General features: G+C 41.4%; 1 protein-coding gene across 1 annotated transcript; it reads right to left on the bottom strand.

Moving 5' to 3' along the window:
• Window positions 1-3,565: 3,565 nt before the first annotated feature.
• On the bottom strand, window positions 3,566-17,001 carry LOC139410259 (calcium-activated chloride channel regulator 1-like). The gene is made up of 14 exons (XM_071155732.1): window positions 16,846-17,001; window positions 16,132-16,269; window positions 15,875-16,025; window positions 15,600-15,708; window positions 15,255-15,420; window positions 14,767-14,991; window positions 13,525-13,749; window positions 12,808-12,979; window positions 12,338-12,444; window positions 11,893-12,111; window positions 11,406-11,673; window positions 10,093-10,266; window positions 9,699-9,932; window positions 3,566-6,864 (listed from the first exon to the last, which is right to left on the bottom strand). The coding sequence occupies exons 1-14, from the start codon at window positions 16,993-16,995 to the stop codon at window positions 6,401-6,403; spliced, it is 2,802 nt and encodes a 933-aa protein (XP_071011833.1). The 5' UTR covers window positions 16,996-17,001; the 3' UTR covers window positions 3,566-6,400.
• Between the last annotated feature and the right edge of the window lie 4,611 nt (window positions 17,002-21,612).

Genomic DNA, 21,612 nt, shown 5'->3' with positions numbered 1-21,612 from the left:
GAATGGAAAATATTTAATTTGCTTTGGCAAGCTGTGGCAAATGAATGTAATACTGCCTCTTAAGGGGATAGTAATTTGAAACATAGAAATACACTCATATGAAAGTCCAGGAGAGATTATCTTGAAGAATGCCTTTTTAAAGCATGGCACAGTTTTATTCAGAAAATAAGTGATGTCAATCACCATAGACAATGTACAATTACCATCATACCAACACAACCTTATTATAGTGTTGTTTAATGTTAATATGATTGAGTTGTTAATATGAACACTCTTTCGGCCCTCTGTGTTTGGCCTCTCTTGCCTGCCTTAGAAGGACATGGATCAGCACTGCTGTGGTGGTGAAACAGGGATGGCCAACTGCAGAGTGGAGGATGACGCCAACATGGCTAAAGAGAGGTACAAATATAGACAAGGAGAAAGAGGGAGACAGAGAGAAAGACTTAGTTGAGTGACAGATATGTAGAGAGAGGGAAACAATTCACCAAGATGCAGATCCTGTCTCTTTGCTCCTTGCCAAAGCTTAGGCTGAGTTTCCCATGAATCACTCTGCATATTGACTCTCCCTCTGCCTCACAAAGTGGTCTGGACAGGGGGGAGTCTGGGGTGAAGATGGTGGGAGACAGCAGAGGGGAAGCACGGGGACAGGGGGGTTATTATGGAGAAGTCACTCTCTGATATTCTAGCTAAGCAGAATGCACAGAGACCACTTAACACTACCTCAAAAATAGTTAAATCGAGTACAGACTTAACTGAATGAACAACAAAGACGGATTGCAATAGGACATTTTATTAAATAGTTTGGGGAATGACCTTGTCTCCGAGGGAATATCCTCGGGGGCCAGATGATGTGAAAAGTAGCAAGTGAGAGAACAAGGGTGAGTTGACATATAAATATTGTACATCACAAGATGTAAGTCCATTGGTTGAGCATGAGGAAGGTGATAATTGTTAGAGTGAGCCCATAGGTTAAACGGCAAGCAAACGGCGGTATGTGCATTATTGCACCGTGCTTATAAGGTAAAATAGGTGAATACCATTCCACAACTGGCTAATAGGAAAGAGGAGAAACAAAAGGTTATGATGATGATACGTGTGTATTCATTCCCACAATGCCCCTAGAATAGGAAACAGAGTGAATTATGTTATGCTTCCTGGATGAAGTTAAATGAGCATTCAGACGAGCCTTCCTGATTTAACTTTTGTAAACTACATAAAATAAACAAAATATTTTACATTCTGTATACTGTAGTAGCAGGACAGAAATACAAATTGTCTTGGGGTTTAATTCAATTAGTATAATCAAGAATCACCTTTCATTTAATCTTTCTATGGTGGTTTGTTACTGATTGTAACAGTTTTCATCTGGTGAAGGAGAAGAGGACCAACCATACCAAAACAAAGACATAACAAAAGATAAGGTCAGAACGGACTCTGGCCGCAAAACCTGAACCTATAGGGGAGGGTCTGGGTGGGTGTCTGTGGTGGCGTCAGGACAGACGGGAGACTCCGGCAGCGCTGGACAGGAGGGAGACTCAGGCAGCGCTGGACAGGGGGGAGACTCCGGCAGCGCTGGACAGGGGGGAGACTCCGGCAGCGCTGGACAGGGGGGAGACTCCGGCAGCGCTGGACAGGGGGGAGACTCCGGCAGCGCCGGACAGGGGGGAGACTCCGGCAGCGCCGGACAGGGGGGAGACTCCGGCAGCGCTGGACAGGGGGGAGACTCCGGCAGCGCTGGACAGGAGGGAGACTCCGGCAGCGCTGGACAGGAGGGAGACTCCGGCAGCGCTGGACAGGGGGGAGACTCCGGCAGCGCTGGACAGGGGGGAGACTCCGGCAGCGCTGGACAGGGGGGAGACTCCGGCAGCGCCGGACAGGGGGGAGACTCCGGCAGCGCCGGACAGGGGGGAGACTCCGGCAGCGCTGGACAGGGGGGAGACTCCGGCGTAGGGCTGGTGCCATGTACCCCGGCCCAAGGAGACGCACTGGAGACCAGATGCGCTGAGCCAGCTTCATGGCACCTGGCTCGATGCCCACTCTAGCCCGGCCGATACAAGGCGCTGCTATGTAACGCACCGGGCTATGCCTGCACACCGGGTACACCGTGCGCCTCACGGCATAACACGGTGTCTGCCCGGTCCACCTCTCTCCACGGTAAGCACTGGGAGTTGGCGCAGGTCTCCTACCGGACTTCGCCACAATCCCGGTATGCGTCCCCCCAATATTTTTTTGGGGCTGCCTCTCGTCCCAGCCGTGCTGCCGTGCTGCCTCCTCATACCGCCGGCGCTCAGCTTTCGCTGCCTCCAGCTCTGCCATGGGGCGGCGATATTCCCGAGCCTGTGCCCAGGGTCCTTCTCCGTCCAGAATCTCCTTTCATGTCCATGAGTCCCGAGATGTCTACTGCTGCCCGATACCACGCTGCTTGGTCCTTTGGTGGTGGGTGATTCTGTAACGGTCTTCGTTTGGGGAAGGAGAAGAGGACCAAGGTGCAGCGTGGTAAGTGTTCATTTTAATGAGCAAAATAAACTGAACACTGGAATGACAAAAATAAAATAAGAGCGAGAACGAAAATGAAACAGTTCTGTAAGGAATACTCACAAAACAGAAAACAATCACCCACGAAACACAGGTGGGAAAAGGCTACCTAAATATGATTCTCAATCGGAGACAACTAACGACACCTGCCTCTGATTGAGAACCATACCAGGCCAAACACAAAACACAACATAGAAAGACGAACATAGACAACCCACTCAACTCACGCCCTGACCATATTGAAACAAAGACATAACAAAAGAACTAAGGTCAGAATGTGACACTGATACTTAACTTTTTGTCATGATGAACCAACTTTTAGTATTTGTTTACCAAATTTCTGACGGAAGGCTTCCTTACTTTGGCACAACATGTTTTACCTTGGATTTATGATATTGAAATCATGTCTGTGGTGAGATTGAAAATTGGGCCAGTAATAACCCAGTGTCCCTCTACATGATGCAGGGGTTCATCCAGTACTTCTATTGTATTGGTGTACCACTCTTTCAAGAGCCACCATCTTTTCAACTCTAATGAGTGATCATGGAAAGTGTGACTATGTGTTCCAGACTGAGTATAACAACAAGTGATGATAATTGGGGGGTTTCTCTGTAACCTCCAATTTGATGATTGCTTTATTGGGTGTTTTTTCTGCGTTGGTATCCATGCTTGTCCCTAGGAATGTCTTTATTGTAACTAATGGTTTTATGTAGGTTACTGACGCTCCTAAACGCTAGATGACATCATTAGTTTCAAAGACATGTTTGAGGGAAATACCTGAGATGATACACAAGGCAAAGGAATAGAACAGTCTCAGTAAACCCTGGTCTTATAGGAAAATCACCTTAAGTCAAAGACCACAGAAAGGAGAATCTTTGCATTGTGTTGGATGATGCTAGATTAGTTGGTGTTAAAATCATGAATTGTATCATGTACATACACATACTTTTGATGGCTTCTGTTTGAAATTCTAGGAATGAAATCCTGACATCAACTGGTCAAGACAACAAAAGATTACAAAGTCACTTCCTTTATCAAATTATACGATTTTTATTTATCAATTCGACTTATCACAAAATTATGTGGAATGAGTGTTAAATGTGAAGTCATGAGAGTAGAATATATGAATTTACGAATGAATGTGTGAGTGTAAAATAGGCCTTTTATTAAGACCTTGAACAGACCCCTTTCAATCACAGTAAAACAATATAATGGTAGAAGAGTAGCCAGTTTCATTCGTAAAAGTTTTAAATATGCCCACATCATGACATGATCCCAATACTAAAGCACCAGACCAGACAGACAAAAGACAGTGAAGAAAAGCTAATGCTGGTACTTGACTGCCATCCTGTGGTTTAACTAAGCAAGTACATCTAAAAAATCAAAGCATGCAAGATGTTAATGTGTTTGTCTTGAAAGAATATAACATAAAAAAAAATGGCAGGAATATGATGACAACAAGTTACAAACATTATGACTATAATGAAAAGAGAGAAGCAGAGTGGGGCGGTTCAGTTCATATCGTCTTTACCTGTAGCCTGCCACTCAAAAATAAAGGCACATAAATACAAAGTATTGATCATTATGACATTTAGTATGTAAAGGAAAATAAACAAAAATAAGTATGCTTCTTCCCATCAAACAAGCCACTGCCCATACAGCCTCCCAGCAACTATGGTTGCTTGTCACTGTTGCTTGTAGGGAACACAGTGAACAGTTGGGACCAATTTCATCGTGAAACGTTTCCTCGAGTTTGGTATGGATAGTCCTCCTACAAGACGTAGGAAAGACTCGCTCTTCGTAATTAAAACAAAATCCAGGATCACTTGCTTTGCCATTTGCATTTTGAAACAGCACTATGAATTGTATCCCAATAGCCAGAAGGGAGAGACGGGAAGAATTGAACTACAGAAATTCACGCTTGGCAATATATTCATTTTGACAATAGATATTCTGCCAGTTAAAGCAACTGGGATGTTAGTCCATCTACTGAGGCTGGATTTGAATTGATTTGAGCGTTCTGTTAAAGCTTCTTGCAATGGTTTTATTTTAGGAGGAAATGTATCTACTCACATATTTAAAATGGGCAATGATTGGGATTCAATAACTAAAGACTGAGTTCTCCGTCGGGGTCTTGAGAGGCAGTAGGGATGATTTGGTTAGATACATTTAATAATTTGGGATGAAGCTAAATTATTCTATATTCTTCAATGCATTCAGGAATGATTGCGATACAATGTTAATCTATATACAGCTCTGGTTAAGATTAAGAGACCATGGCAAAATTATCAGCTTCTCTGGTTTTACTACTTATAGGTAGGTATGTGTTTGGGTAAAACAAACATTTTGTTTCATTTTATAAACTACTGACAACGTTTCTCCCAAATTCCAAATAAAAATATTGTCATTTAGAGCATTTATTTGCAGAAAATGACAACTGGTCAAAAAACAAAAAAGGGTCAGTGTTGTCAGACCTGGAATAATGCAAAGAAAAAAGTTAAGGTTCATTTTTTAACAACACAATACTAATGTTTTAAAGAGTTCAGAAATCAATATTTGGTGGAATAACCCGGATTTTAATCACAGCTTTCATGTGCCTTGGCATGCTCTCCACCAGTCTTTCACATTGATGTTGGGTGACTTTATTCCACTCCTGGCGCAGAAATTCAAGCAGCTCTGCTTTGTTTGATGGCTTGTGACCATCCATCTTCCTCTTTTCTTTAAATAAATGCTCTAAATGACAATATTTTTATTTGGAATTTGGGAGAAACGTTGTCAGTAGTATATAGAATAAAAACAAAAATGTTAATTTTACCCAAACACATACCTATAAATAGTAAAACCAGAGAAACTGCTAATTTTGCCATGGTCTCTTAATTGTTTCCACAGCAGTATAGTAAAATGTCATCCGTGTATAATGAGATTAAGTGATCAGTAGCTTTTAGAGAAGTTTGTGTTATTTCCTTCAATTGATGATTTTCCTGGGCCAGGGGTTCCATAAAGAACTCAGACAGCATTGTCTGCTGCTTCAAGTGGTTTTGAACAGAGCAGAGCAGATATTACCTGTTATAACTATGGCTGAGAGATTGGCATATAGTATTCTAATCATGTTAATGAAATTGGAGCCAATTCCCATATGTTCCAAGATCGACCAGAGGCATTAACAGTCAAGTCTATCAAAGCTTTTTCTGCATCAAGAGATAAAACTGCCCAAGGAGCTGTTGTTTCTGTTGAAGCATTGTTGACATGTAACAGGCGCTGGCGATTGTCCGTGGATTAACGTTTTTTAACAAACCCGCTTTAACAAACCAATTTGGGAAAGAAAGTCTCGAGACGGGATGACAACATTTTGGAAAACAGTTAAATATCGATGTTTATCAAAGATGGGGGCGAGAGTCAGGACACTGAGTGGTATCCTTACTTTACAATTATAAGCCGACATTTGTGCTTCATTCACCTTTCCCAAATGTTAGTTATTTCGAGCAAAAGTGAACCTAATTGATTTCAATATTTGAAATAGACCTCAGGGGGAGTAGAAGGAGAAGAAGGAGAATCTTTGATTCATTTGGGTTCTGATAGTAATTCCTCTGTTTCAGATTCAGAAGTTGCTATATCAACTAATTGGTCATTACTGCGTAGTTTGTTAGCCAGTAAATGACTGGGGCGATTACCATGATGGATGGCACATTTTGCTCTGTCTTCTCAGTAAATACAATTCTGTCTTGCCTTTGGAAAGGGTAATAGCTTTCAAATTCAGAGAGAGAATAGCTCGCGCTGCCATTGTTTTTCAGAAAGGAATGTTAGATTAATTATACAATTATCTTTAGTGTTGATAAGCCCATGGATGTATTCGTGCTGTTAATTGTTACAGAAAGCTTGTAGAGATCTGTGTCTCTGTGAAGTTGGGAGTGTTCCCGGGTCTGTTGAGTCGCATCCTGGTTACAACTAGCACAGCAATAATGACTGCAGCAGTACCAATGACTGATACAACCACTGCTACTACATTTGATCCAGAGGACCGCTTTAGGTTTGGACTTGGATATTGTGATATCATAGGCGTAGTTGTAGTTGGAACAAATGGTACAATTTTTGTGGCTTTAGCAACATTAGACATGTCAGACATCAGAGAATCCTTGTCACAAGAACGTACAGCAAAGAACATGACCGTCTCGGGTTCAGCATTGATGATGTAACTGGAAAGGAAGGAGTATTCCTCTGTAGAGCCTGCCTTTAGTGGTCGGATGTCGGAGGTGTTCATTAGATGTGCTCCACTGAAACTTGCTCTCAGGGCTTCCAAGTCCATGCTGACTCTGATCTCATAGGAATCAGCTGAAAGAAATGAAGCAGGACAAAGTGTAAAGGGAAAATGTAGGTTATAACACATATTCATGAGATTCACACATGGTTATTCAATGCAAATGTCTGATCTCATCTAGAAAGTGTTATGGTAAATAATGATTTCAGGATCAGTATGTTCATGATGATGATAATTAGTAGGGATAGACATTTGAAATGATTTGACTAATATCATGACATTTTTTCAGATATCCGTATAGTTGAAATTTAAAAACATAAATAAATGTTTTTATAAAAAAATCCTATTCACTATCGACCAATCAGAATGGCGCAAATGCACATAGTAAAAGTTAGCAGCAGACATGCTTTTCTGAGGTAGTTTGGCTAACATCAACAGTGAAAGAGAAGTCAGATTTTTTGCCATGAAGGAACTGATTATGTTACAAAAAGTGTTTTGCATTGATCTGTGTCAGGTATTGTGGAAACTTTGTAAGGTGAGCACCTGGAATTACTATTTAAAGTATGGAAAATAGCATACCGATATCAGGAAAGCCTTCCGTAATGCCAAATTAAAATGCTAAATCTCGTGAGAAAAGGGCCACACCCTGTCATGCAATTCCATGCATATTCGCCATATGGTGGCGCTACAACAATTGATTTCAAATGCAGAAATGTGAAGGTCACACCTCTGATCTGGAGTCATAAATAAGAGCAAATATACCCCATAAGGTCCGCCATGATGGATTTTCAGCCATTTTTAATTTTTGAAAAACATAACACATCTCCAGAACCACTTTTCTGATCTGGATTAAATAAATAGCATCTATGGAACAAGGTCTCTCAACCCTATGTTTTCCAGACTATTTTCTCAAACAACATGGCCACTAGTGACCAATAAATATTCAGGTGGGTGTGACTTAGCACATGAATGCATATAAATCAGACATGGTTATTCATATTGTCACATGTTCCAAACACTGTCAAGCCTTAACATAAAGCAAGCCCATTCAGATCGAACACATGGTGTCACAACAACAGGCACATATTTATATTTCTTTATCTGTTTGACTAGAGTGATGCAATTTGGCACACATTCTCAAGGATATGAGTCAAGCTAACCCGTTATTTATGGTTCAGAAAAACTATTAACCCCAAATATTCGATGTCGGCGCCCCCGCTGCAATCTAATTAGCATAATAAAAACATCCCCATAAAAATATGTCCGTTTAAGCTAGATATATATTTTTTGCATTAGACGTGTCTCAATCCACCACTGTGTCGATGTCGTACTTCTGCATCTGCGGTAAAAGGTGGTAGAGTTAGAGCTATGTTTGTCAGGACATGAGACATCCCGAAAATTGGTCTTCTCACAAAATTGCCGGTAGTGTCCGAACGGTTTGGCATACTCTCACAAACACGATGGAGATCTCTGTTTTGCTCTATGACCTCCACAAGCGTCTTGTGACACGTCTGAAGTAGGTACAGCTAACTTTTGTCTGTAGCGTCCAAACAGTTTGGGCTACACACTGAAGGCTACAAACTCTCATGAACACGTACATGTCGGTTGTTTTGCTCTAGGATGCCCACAGGCCTCACGGGACTCGTCTAAAGGTCCCCTGGTATCAGTTGAAAAAAAAATGAATGGAAGTACAGTATATATGGAGACTGTTCAGTGCCAAAAATAAGGGATTAAATACATGTACACAAAAAAATATACACTACCGTTCAAAAGTTTGGGGTCGCATAGAAATATCCTTGTTTTTGAAAGAAAAGCACATTTTTGTGTCCATTTAAAATAACATCAAATTGATCAGAAATACAGTGTAGACATTGTTAATGTTGTAAATTACTATTGTAGCTGGAAACTATACTGTGGCTTGCAAAAGTATTCATCCCCCTTGGCGATTTTACGATTCTGTTGCGTTACAACATGTCATTTTTAAAATTTGGATTGCATGTATTGGACATACACAAAATAGTCCAAATTGGTGAAGTGAAATTTAAAACAAATTCAAATGGAAAAGTGGTGCGTGCATATGTATTCAACCCCTTTGCTATGAAGCCCCAAATAAGATCTGGTACAAACATTATTGAGCACAGGCGACAGTGCAAAGGGGAAGAAGGTAGAGACAACAATGCATCACGCAAAGCATTTATAACTGTCAGTAAGAGTGTCCATGATTGAGACTTTGAATGACGAGATTGAGATAACACTGTCCAGTTTGAGTGTTTGTTGCAGCTCGTTCCAGTTGCTAGCTGCAGCGAACTGAAAAGTCCAGCAACACAGGGATGTGTGTGCTTTGGGGACCTTTAACAGAATATGACTGGCAGAACGGGTGTTGTATGTGGAGGATGAGGGCTGCGGTAGATATCTCAGATAGGGGGGAGTGAGGCCTAAGAGGGTTTTATAAATAAGCATCAACCAGTGGGTCTTGCGATGGGTATAAAGAGATGACTAGTTTACAGAGGAGTATAGAGTGTAGTGATGTGTCCTATAAGGAGCATTGGTGGCAAATCTGATGGCCGAATGGTAAAGACTGTTAGAGGACAAAGTGCTATGAGTAATGAGTACAGAAGTAGCTAATCCTAGGGCAATGTGTCCAATTTGTCCTGATGTGGGCGTTATGGGGCCAGAGCTTTATCCCCGGCATGTGTTGTGGTATATCCTTGTCGGTAAAAATGTCACAAGGATAATTTAATTTAATTTAGACAAACTTTTTCATTGTTAAGACAGGCTTACACATGAAAAATAAAAAAAGAACTCTCACTCAAGTAATCGAATACTAACGTCCGTCCGGATATTCGATTAAACCTGCCCAGCCCTAGACGTTATGCAAATAGACTTAAAAATAGATTAGGTACTGTACCCGTGCCTTGATCCATGTCTTCCCCAGGTGCAGTCCATGTGAGCATCACTTTGTCCTCCTCTATCTCTGCATTCAGGTCTGTGATTTTGTTAGGGGGGAAATTTGGAGGGGGGACACCAGGTGGGAGACTGACTGAGAAGCTCTCTCCTATGGCTGTCCTGGTGAAGCTGCCCACATCAGCCTGCAGGTCATCCTCACTGACTGGGGGCTTTGGGGGGTTCATCACTACTTTTCCTGGAGGAGAGGGAATCAGGCAATAAGTTACACGCATTCATGTTACATTGGCACTCACAGACTTGAAATATGAAAACATTAGAAATCACGTTGCAACAGACTCAAAATGTGAAAACATTCAACTTGTCACCGATAAACAACAGCAGATTGAGAGATTTACCTTTGATGACATAACCAGGTACATATGGGGCAACACTGTGTCTCTTCAATCTAACTTGTCCATTATTTTTGCCTTTGTCTTTTCTCTGCACTTTCACTTTCAAGTTGTATCTTCCCTTTTTAGAAGTGGTAAAATATCTGGAATAGATCCCATCATTTCTAAAAGCATCAGCACCTGGAAAGAACACAGATGTGTATAATTAGACTATCTAAAAATTTATCTCAGACAGTGATGGAATGGATAACAATCCAAAAAGTCATGTTATGCATGTATTTTACCATTCTGCTACTTCTCCATTATGTCTCTAACTTACCTGCTCCATTATGTCTCAAACTGACCTGCGCCATTATTGCTCTGACTGACCTGCTCCATTATGTCTCAAACTGACCTGCGCCATTATTGCTCTGACTGACCTGCGCCATTATTGCTCTGACTGACCTGCGCCATTATTGCTCTGACTGACTTGCGCCATTATTTCTCTGACTGACCTGCGCCATTATTGCTCTGACTGACCTGCGCCATTATTGCTGTGACTGACCTGCGCCATTATTGCTCTAACTGACCTGCTCCATTATTGCTCGAACTGACCTGCGCCATTATTGCTCTGACTGACCTGCTCCATTATTGCTCTGACTGACCTGCGCCATTATTGCTCTGACTGACCTGAGCCATTATTGCTCTGACTGACCTGCGCCATTATTGCTCTAACTGACCTGCGCCATTATTTCTCTGACTGACCTGCGCCATTATTTCTCTGACTGACCTGCGCCATTATTGCTGTGACTGACCTGCGCCATTATTGCTCTAACTGACCTGCTCCATTATTGTTCTAGCTGACCTGCTCCATTATTGCTCGAACTGACCTGCTCCATTATTGCTCTAACTGACCTGCTCCATTATTGCTCTAACTGACCTGCTCCATTATTGCTCTAACTGACCTGCTCCATTGTTGCTCTAACTGACCTGCTCCATTATTACTCTAGCTGTCCTGCGCCATTATGGCTCTAGCTGACCTGCTCCATCATGGCTCTAACTGACCTGCTCCATTATTACTCTAACTGACCTGCGCCATTATGGCTCTAGCTGACCTGCTCCATCATGGCTCTAACTGACCTGCTCCATTATTACTCTAGCTGACCTGCTCCATTATGTCTCTAGCTGACCTGCTCCATCATGGATCTACCTGACCTGCTCCATTATGGCTCTAGCTGACCTGCTCCATCATGGATCTACCTGACCTGCTCCATTATGGCTCTAGCTGACCTGCTCCATCATGGCTCTAACTGACCTGCTCCATTATTACTCTAACTGACCTGCTCCATTATCCAGCAGTTGTAGCTGATATTGGTCCCCAGAATCAGACTTCAGTGTGGCCATCACATCTGCCAGAATCACTGGAACACCTTTCTGGTTGACCTCTGCATACACCAACATGGGTTTGCTGCCATCAATGGACTGTTGGCTCATGTGAGCCTTGACCGTGACTGGAGGTATGGCGTCACTGACAGCACAACTTGTTATTGTTATTGTTACATACTGATCTGACAGTGTATTTTTTATGGTATATGTCCAATCTCCAGTCTAGAAATAAACAATAAGGAAATTGTTCAAATGAGTCAGAAAGAGTTGAGTAGTTCATTAGTTCTTAATCACATTCACAAGAGTAATGCATAGGTTTAAAACAACACTCATATTTTTACAAGGCTCTGCATATGGCGCTTTATCATTATTGATAGTATGATACAATTAAAGTAACAAAAACACTTTACATATTCACCAACAGGACATGGAAAACAATACCTCTGCTGTTCCTTGAATAACTAAGGAGTGCATTTTGGAAATAGAAGAATGTTGAAAATCAATAAAATCGTAGATTTGTCCAGATGGGCTTTTTATTTCAATATCCTCCGGGGACTGACTTTCATGGAGCACCAAAAAGGTGGTTTTATTCCCAACTGTGTGATCAACAGACACAGTCCCGTTGAGAATTCCTTTTCCTTTCATTCCAGAACTATCAAGCTGTTAAGGAAAAGGTACAGAGTGAAAATAAAAACATCTCATTAAAAAAACATTTGTTAGAATGTTTGGTATTACTTCAAATCTATAAGCTAATAATAACGTTTTTAATTATTTGTAAGCATTTATAATCTATATGTTTTTATAAGCATTACAATTGTTTAGAATTTGTAACAAATACAATCATTTATAAAGCATTCATAAGCATTTATAATGACTTCTATCTCACCAAGATTGTCTGATGTGTCAAATCGCCATTGGTTGTGGTAAGTGAAGCAAAGACGTTCACAAGTTCAGTTTGATCCAGATTTTCAGATGCATAGAAATATTTCCCACCTGAAACATAAATAAGAACAAGCAGAATGAAGATAATTGACAAAGACTTAAAAAGAGTATGCAAGAAAATGGTGACTGTCTCATCTGCCTTAAAGTGAAAATTTATTGCTGATACAGTCCCAAAATAAGCTTTTTGCTTCCTCGTGATGATGTTGCCTGTGACACTTTGCTTCTTGAAAGTCCAATATCTTGAAAACTTGACCGCTGACATGCAAAACATTTTGGTACTGTACAGTATTAACAGTGGACTAATGAAAAATCCAAAATATCGTTTTTGAGTGGGTCGTCCCTTTAAAAGCTAAGACAATGTAACGTCCGTGAGTTAAATATTCTTAATATGATGGTCCTTTGATTAAACCTTACCTGATATTTCTGACAACATTTTCAACTCTTTGTTTGCACTTGGTCCAAGAGCAATTGTATTTACAATGGCACCACTTTCTTTAACCTCAGATGAACAATTTAATTCTGATTCCCCATCAGTTAAAAGGATGATTTCATCTCCCATTGTATTGCCATTGTCTTTGCGTAACTCCTGAAAATCAACATCGATTTTTTTGGGAAAACATAAAAATATGTAAACAAACATAACAAACAACCTGACCCATGTAAGCTACACTTGCATTACATCTTCAAGGGGCAGTGCAGTTAAAAAGGTGATTTCCTGTATTTTTTTAATGTTATTTCCAAACTATGAGGTCAGAATAAATTTATAATAATGCCCTTTTTGTTGTAAATGCTGTTTGAATTTTTTTTGCTGAAATTTCAGCCAGTTCAGGCGAGATGGAACTTTTGCCCCACGTCAGGACGTCACAATGTAATCTGACTACAATAGACCAATGAATGTTCAATAAGGTGGGTAAGGTGGGGTCTGGACCACCCTATCAGCCAATCAGTGCTGTGTATGTAAATATGTTCACATTTGTTTTCTAACACTCACTTGATCAGAGGCCAAAGAAAAGTAAATAATTACAGATGTCTTTTGGAGTTATTTTCATTAAATTAAAACACAGTGATGATTTAAAATTACAATTCCAAAGACTGCATGGTGGTTTAAAAAATATGTGGTAGTATATTTACCTCAAAACCTTTTTTAAGTCCTTTACAAATGTCAGTGCCTCCATTAGCTTCACTTGGCAAATATCTCACAAGTTGCGTTCTTGATTCTTCACCATGGATTACAGTTAAAGGTTTCAAAGTTTTGGCATCTTTTGTGAATGTTACAATCCCAACATATGAATTATCTTCTACTATAGTTGTCAGGAACAGAGATGCTGCTTGTTGCTGTTGCAATATTCTTGAGCCCTATAAAAGTAAACATTAGAACAGTCTGATGTTAGACAAACTTTAATGTATTGATAACAATGACATATGCTGAAGGGCTGGGTACATACCCGTAATAACAGTAACTACTAGAAAGAATATTTGTAATATTGAAATGAAAACTAGACACGGTAACAATTTATAATAACTCCACATAATAAATAATAATTTATAATGGATAATTACATATATCATTCATCATCATAGCACACATATTTCCGAGTAAGTTCTGCATCAAACAAATGGTCTCAAGTTGTTTTATTTAACCAAAGTCCAGCCATAGTGATGTCACTGACTAAGTCATTACCTTCTACTCCGGAGACCAAGGCCATGCATCCATAGCTATATAAACATAGAGTTTCAGTGTTATCTAAAAGCTAGGTAATAAATGTCCACTTCTCAAAGTTGATTTATTGTGGAATGTCTGACTACTCTCTTATCTCCCACACTCCGCTGCAGAGTTCTGTTTGTCACACATTTCTAAGAGGGGTCTTCTTTATAAGAGAGAGAGAGAGAAAGAGCAAACAACTGTGGAACAATTCTAAAACTATGTAATGAATATATATATATTGTTAATCTGTAGTCTAGAACCCTTTAAATGTAAGGAGGGAAGGGTCATATAACCCCTCCCCTTCTATTAATAAAACATAAGCATAATCAATTATTCTAATTCATCAAACATTTTGGTACAGCCATTATCATGACCCCTAGATGAACCCGACAAATGTCTACCAATGACATGTCCATTTTTTTGTAATAAATTACGCTGGTCACTCAAATCGTTTAAAATATTTATAAAGTATAAATAGCCCACATTTTAGATGAGGCCACGTAAAAAGACTAACTTAACGATTAGTAAATGGTTTATAAGGACCTATATTAAATACCTTAAGAACTGAGTAATGATTCATAAATGATGAATTAACAATTTACTAATCCATTATAAATGCTTTAAGTTGTGCTACCCTAGACAATTATACTGATATATCAGTAACTTACACGCATGCTTCCTGAAACATCAAGGACCAGACAGACAACTCTCTGTCCCCTCTGCATCACAGTGAACCTAGGTGCTGGATGTGGTCCTTTCAGAGGCTGGACATTGGCTTTGGCATCCACTGAGCTTGTGAAAATAACATCCATCACATCTCTGTTGTCACACATCCTGTTCTGTGCATTAGGGGCCTCACTGTTGTGTGTTTTATTGGAGCAGAATCTTGTAACCTTGAGTGTGCACATAAACAAAGTTTGTCAAAACTGAGAATGATGCATTTGAGAAAGACAGCATACACTCTTAGAAAAAGGGTTCCAAAAAGGTTCTTCGGCTGTTCCCATAGGAGAACCCTATTTTGGGTTCCATGTAGAATCCTCTGGGGAAGGGTTCTAGACGGAACCCAATAGGGTTCCATGTAGGACAGTCGAAGAACCCTTTTAGGTTCTTAGATAGCACCTTTTTTTCTAAGACTGTCTTTATAATCATAACTTACCGTATGTAAACTTGGATAGGACATTAAAGATGCAGTATTCTCCCATTGTTCACTGTCTGCTAAGAACACACAGTCTTGTGTATATATCTTGTTGTTCGGGTCAATGTGTGTGCAATTTGTGTGGTTAATTCTGTTGACAATTTTACCATCAATCTCTAGGGAACATCTGTGAAATTAGAAAATAGTAAGAGAATGTTGAGAATGCACAATGAATGTGAAACTGGTTCTTACAAAAGTAAAAATAAAACTGTACAGTTTCTTCAAATGCCGTACATGATCTGATATTAGTTATACTGTTACTGTGTAGGACTGGACAGTGGGAAAGAGTTTAAGAGACAAGGTTACCTAGTTGCCTGAATATCACTGTGTGCACCCTTGTAGAATGGCTGACCGTCATCAAATTCATCATAAACTCCCCATCTCAGGTGAGCCCATTCATGCACAAGGACTTTACCTAAGAGACAAGTCATTCAATTCCTTAACAATTTCATAAGCTTGTGAGCCTACTGTAAACTCAGCATTGTTTATTTATTCTTGATTTCTTTATTTATGATTTTAAAGAATCATAATTGTTATGTGTTTAAATGACTTAGACTTCAGTTTATGGTGGTACCTCTTACCTCTGGGTCCATACAGTTTAATGAGTTCATCATCTAAGATGAATTTAGTGGTCAAATGAATGTACCGGCTCTCAGATCCACATTGACCATACTGCAGGGTGTAAGGTTGATCTCCATATGCACGATTTTCCTCATTAATGATTATTTTGGCCTAAAATAGAGAACAAAGCCTTTTAGCATTTAAATGCTATGCTGTCTGAATAATATTGCCACTAAGCTTCATCTGTTGCAGTTGGTTATAACAATAACATTCATACTTTTTCATAGGTTTCAGTCTTTGTTCTTCCATAGTCTCCTTGAGACCAGTTTGGTGGCACTAGTATTGTTATCTCTTCAAAGTAGAATTTGTCTTCAGTGGCTGTAAAGAGTACGGATGACGCATTGCTCATCATTTCCTGAAAGACAAATGATATACGTATATTGAACAATATTTGACAACAAATGTGTTTCTTCTTGGTTTATCTATAGCCGAATCACTTATCCAAACATACTGAAGCACTTGCGAGTAAAAGGTGAATGCTGTATACCAGGAATCATCAACTAGATTCAGCCGTGGGACAATTGTTTCTTGAGCGGATGGTTGGGGGGGCCACAACATAATTACAAAACAATTGTAGACTGCAAATTGACCGCAAGAAGCGTAAACATATATAATGTTTGGCTAAAACATAATCATTTCAAAACTTGCTGACATTTGTATACGGTCATGTTTCTCTCTTATGTGTGGGAATACTTGGGAACAGATTACTTAAATTAAAATCACCTGGAGCTGATTTCATTTTCATATTTTTTTTCTCATTCTTATGTGAAACAATGATTTATTTATTTTATAATTACTTGATTGTATTTTTTGATCAGAAAACTTTGTGAGGCCAAATAAAACCACCAGTTGGGGATCCCTGCTGTATATGTATACCTAAAATAAGTACATGGAAGCAAATTGTCTCTAACTGTTTGGTTAAAATCTTTACCTTGATTCTCTCGATGAGCAGTGGGTTCTCAGGTACCACTGGGTTAATAGCAATCAGAACGTCTGTGTATCCATTTCCTTCCAGCTTTATCCCAAAGGTAGATCCTGACAAGAAGACCAGCAGCAACACGGCCACTGCTTCAGAAGCCATGGTGATAGATCTGCTGATATAACCGGTAAAGCATTCATAAGTGAAAGGATTTGACCCTACTGAGACACAAAAGGGCGGAACTTGGAAGGGTCAATGAAGGTGTATTTTACCAGCAAATCGCTTGGTTCCTTGATCTCATCTATATACAGTTGAAGTCAGAAGTTTACATATACTTTAGCCAAATACATTTCAACTCAACTTTTTCACAATTCCTGACATTTAATCCTAGTAAAATGTCCCTGTCTTAGGCCAGTTAGGATCAGCACTTTATTTTAAGAATGTGAAATGTCAGAATAATAGTAGATAGAAGGATTTTTTTCAGCTTTTGTTTATTTCATAACATTCCCAGTGTGTCAGATGTTTACATATACTCAATTAGTATTTGGTAGCATTGCCTGTAAATTGTTTAACTTGGCTCAAACATGTTGAGTAGCCTTCAACAAGTTTCCCACAATAAGTTGGGTGAATTTTGGCCAATCCCTCCTGACAGAGCTGGTATAACTGAGTCAGGTTTGTAGGCCTTCTTGCTCGTACGTGCTTTTTCAGTTCTGCCCACATATTTTCTATGGGATTGAGGTCAGGGCTTTGTGATGACCACTCCAATACCTTGACATTGTTGTCCTTAAGCCATTTTGCTACAACTTTGGAAGTATGCTTGGGGTCATTGTCCATTTGGAAGACCCATTTGCGACGATGCTTTAACTTCCTGACTGATGTCTTGAGATGTTGCTTCAATATATCCACATAAATTTCCTGCCTCATGATGCCATCTCTTATGTGAAGTGCACCAGCCCCTCTTGCAGCAAAGCACCCCCACAACATGATGCTGCCACCCCCGGGCTTCACGGTTGGGATGGTGTTCTTTTGCTTGCAAGCCTCCCCCTTTTTCCTCCAAACATAACAATGCTCTTTATGGCCAAACAGTTATATTTTTGTTTCATCAGTCCAGAATACATTTCTCCAAAAAGTACGATCTTTGTCCCCATGTGCAGTTGCAAACCGTAGTCTGCCTTTTCTATGGCAGTTTTGGAGCAGTGGCTTCTTCCTTGCTGAGCGGCTTTTCAGGTTATGTCGATATAGGACTCGTTTTACTGTGGATATAGATACTTTTGTACCTGTTTCCTCTAGCATCTTCACAAGGTCCTTTGCTGTTGTTCTGGGATTGATTTGCACGTTTTGCACCAAAGTACGTTCATCTCTAGGAGTCAGAACGCCTCTCCTTCCTGAGCGGTATGACGTCTGCGTGGTCCCATGGTGTTTATACTTGTGTACTATTGTTGTACAGATGAACGTGGTACCTTCAGGCATTTTGAAATTGGTTGGTTCCTTGATCTCATCTGTATAGGTTATGCATCAAAGTAGCCTATTTTGCATTGATAACAAATACAATCTCAGTGACTATTAAAGCAATAAACCAAACAACATTGTAGCTTTCTTAGAATCCCCCCTAAAATGTGTCTTGTTTAGAAGTAAATACTAGTGATTCCAGGCTATTTTGGTAAAAACGGCTGCGAATCATGATGACATTCTATTTTTTGCTAATATGGACACTTCATGAGGGTCGAGCTCTTCCCGAGTCCGGCTGAATCATGTTACTATGAGCTCCGGCTAATGGTACATGGGCCAGTCCACTTCAGCTTATCCAGCCCGAATAACTTTTGCAGGAGCAGGGCCATTTGAGGTTTTTATTAGGCAGGTGATGAAATACAGATAAAAAAAAGAAGAAGAAAGGAATGTGATAGACTATTTCACCTCCAAGTCATCGAATTTGCTAGGTCATTAAAAGCAAACATTTGTGACAATCTGCAGTCCTATAGCTTCAGAGATGGCCCCTAATTTAGAGAATCTCTGAAGATATAAATGCTTTTGCTTTACTACAGGCTATGGCAGTGTTTTCCCTAGTTGCAGTCTACCCAACTGAAAAGTGCACATTCACTTCCATAACATTTGTTTTAGGCTACCAGCATGTCAGCTGAACTGCACATAAATACACATTCTTAGAACATAAGGTTTCAAAAGGGTTCTTCAGCTGTCCCCAAAGGAGAACCCTTTTTGGTTCCAGGTAGAACTATTTTGGGTTCCATGTAGAACCTTATGGGGAAAGGGTACTACATGGACCCCAATAGGTTCCAGATAGCACCTTTTGTTCTAAGAGTGCAAGATACTCTTACAAAATGACACTGCCTTAAAAATGCAGTAAAACTGCAGTACAGTGAAATAATGGTTGTTTAACAAATTATTTTTGGTAGCTTGCTGTGTGTGCTGGCTTGTATTGGTAATATTTTGTCAGTATTAGCTAATTGTTTTATTGTCCTGCACATTTCTTCTGTTCCACTGAATCCTGTTTTGATGTTGTACTATGACTACACTAAATATGTCTTCAGAATTTAACAAATAACATGTAGGCCTATGTGTTTTATTTCAATACCCTACTAAAATCCACCAGGATCTACTAAACCTTATTTTTATAGCGTTTATTTCCATCAATAATTAGTTGAATTACTGCACCTGAATTTGACCCTGAAAATAGGACTATTAAATGTTTAGTTAAAGCTTTTAAGCAATTAACATAAAGTGTGCAGTAATTGTATTTGGATTTCAGTAGCTAAATAAGGAGGTATGTATATCTGTTCATGCCAAAACTTATATTGTAATATGTGCGTCTCACACAGCAACAGATCTCTGCATGCAGGCATCCTGCTCTAGGGCATTGGTCAGCATTGCATTTTTCAGTTGGAACAGAGCGCCCGGTGTCGAGGCACGATGTTGAAAGAGGCTTCCACTTCCAATACTTCCTGCTGTTCTGTTCCCAGAATGCATTAACCTCAGCATTGACATAGGTTTCCAAGCACATGACAGGGTTTTCAAAGAAAGCCTCTGTTAAGAACAGGTTTTTCTTTTCTCTTTCTCTCTTGCTTTTGTTGCCAGTCTGCTATGTGTGTTGTGTTCATTCTTGAACACAGAGAATTGGAAGTGAAATAAGGCCACTGTGATCAAATTATAGTGTATTACATTTAATCCAGAACTGAAAACGTACATTTACTATGCGGGGAGGGAGTCAAGTCATTGAGACTGACTAAAAGCACTGGATCTTGCAAATTGACACATTTTGCTTTGTGTGGTACAGGTTTTTAATTGTGATGCAATGTTATACAGGAAGAAGCTATTTATTTTGTGTGTATATTATTGAGATATACATCTAATGATTGACATGTGCATTGATTGTCACGTTCTGACCTTTATTTCCTTTGTTTGTGTAATGGTTCTCCTCTTGTGAAGTAAAGGCGGACCAAAGCGCAGCGTGGTGGTTGTTCATTGTATTTATTTACGAAACTATACATGAACAAACTAACGAAAACAAAACAAGAAACGTGAGAACTCAAAACAGCCCTGTCTGGTGCAAAACACAAAAACAGGAACAATCACCCACAAACAAACAGTGAAACCCAGGCTACCTAAGTATGATTCTCAATCAGAGACAACTAATGACACCTGCCTCTGATTGAGAACCATACTAGGCCGAAAACATAGAACTGCCCCAAAACATAGAAAAACAAACCTAGACTGCCCACCCAACTCACGCCCTGACCATACTAAATAAATGCAAAACAAAGGAAATAGAGGTCAGAACGTGACAGTACCCCCCCCCAAAGGTGCGGACTCCGGCCGCAAAACCTTGACCTATAGGGGAGGGTCTGGGTGGGCGTCTGTCCGCGGTGGCGGCTCTGGCGCGGGACGCGGACCCCACTTCGCCATTGTCTTAGTCCGCCTTATTGTCCGCCTCCGTGGCTTACTCACCATGCCCACCCCTCTCAATGACCCCACTGGACAGAGGGGCTGCTTGGGACAGAGGGGCAGCTCGGGACAGAGGTGAAGCAGCTGCTCGGGACAGAGGGGCGGCAGCTGCTCGGGACAGAGGGGCGGCAGCAGCTCGGGACAGAGGGGCGGCAGCAGCTCGGGACAGAGGGGCGGCAGCAGCTCGGGACAGAGGGGCGGCAGCAGCTCGGGACAGAGGGGCGGCAGCAGCTCGGGACAGAGGGGCGGCAGCTGCTCGGGACAGAGGGGCGGCAGCTGCTCGGGACAGAGGGGCAGCTGCTCGGGACAGAGGGGCAGCTGCTCGGGACAGAGGGGCAGCTGCTCGGGACAGAGGGGCAGCTGCTCGGGACAGAGGGGCAGCTGATCCGGGCGGAGGGGCTCTAGCGGCCCCTGGCTGACTGGCGGCACTGGCGGCCCCTGGCTGACTGGCGGCCCCTGGCTGACTGGCGGCACTGGCGGCCCCTGGTTGACTGGCGGCACTGGCGGCCCCTGGCTGACTGGCGGCACTGGCGGCCCCTGGCTGACTGGCGGCACTGGCGGCCCCTGGCTGACGGGCGGCACTGGCGGCCCCTGGCTGACGGGCGGCACTGGCGGCCCCTGGCTGACTGGCGGCACTGGCGGCCCCTGGCTGACGGGCGGCACTGGCGGCCCCTGGCTGACGGGCGGCATTGGCGGCTCCTGGCTGACGGGCGGCACTGGCGGCGCTGGGCAGACGGGCGGCACTGGCGGCGCTGGGCAGACGGGCGGCACTGGCGGCGCTGGGCAGACGGGCGGCACTGGCGGCGCTGGGCAGACGGGCGG

This window comes from Oncorhynchus clarkii, chromosome 5 (genome assembly GCF_045791955.1).
Source record: "Oncorhynchus clarkii lewisi isolate Uvic-CL-2024 chromosome 5, UVic_Ocla_1.0, whole genome shotgun sequence".
In the NCBI taxonomy this organism is placed as follows: Eukaryota; Metazoa; Chordata; class Actinopteri; order Salmoniformes; family Salmonidae; genus Oncorhynchus; species Oncorhynchus clarkii.
This window is presented reverse-complemented; position numbering and strand designations above follow the sequence as displayed.

Excerpts from the sequence above, each read along its gene's own strand:
- LOC139410259 (XM_071155732.1), bottom strand. The coding sequence starts at position 16,995 with ATGGCTTCTGAAGCAGTGGCCGTGTTGCTGCTGGTCTTCTTGTCAGGA. Across the intron at positions 12,980-13,524 it reads GACTTAAAAAAGGTTTTGAG|GAGTTACGCAAAGACAATGG; the intron begins GTAAATATACTA and ends GTTGATTTTCAG. Across the intron at positions 12,445-12,807 it reads AATGTTGTCAGAAATATCAG|GTGGGAAATATTTCTATGCA; the intron begins GTAAGGTTTAAT and ends TTTATGTTTCAG.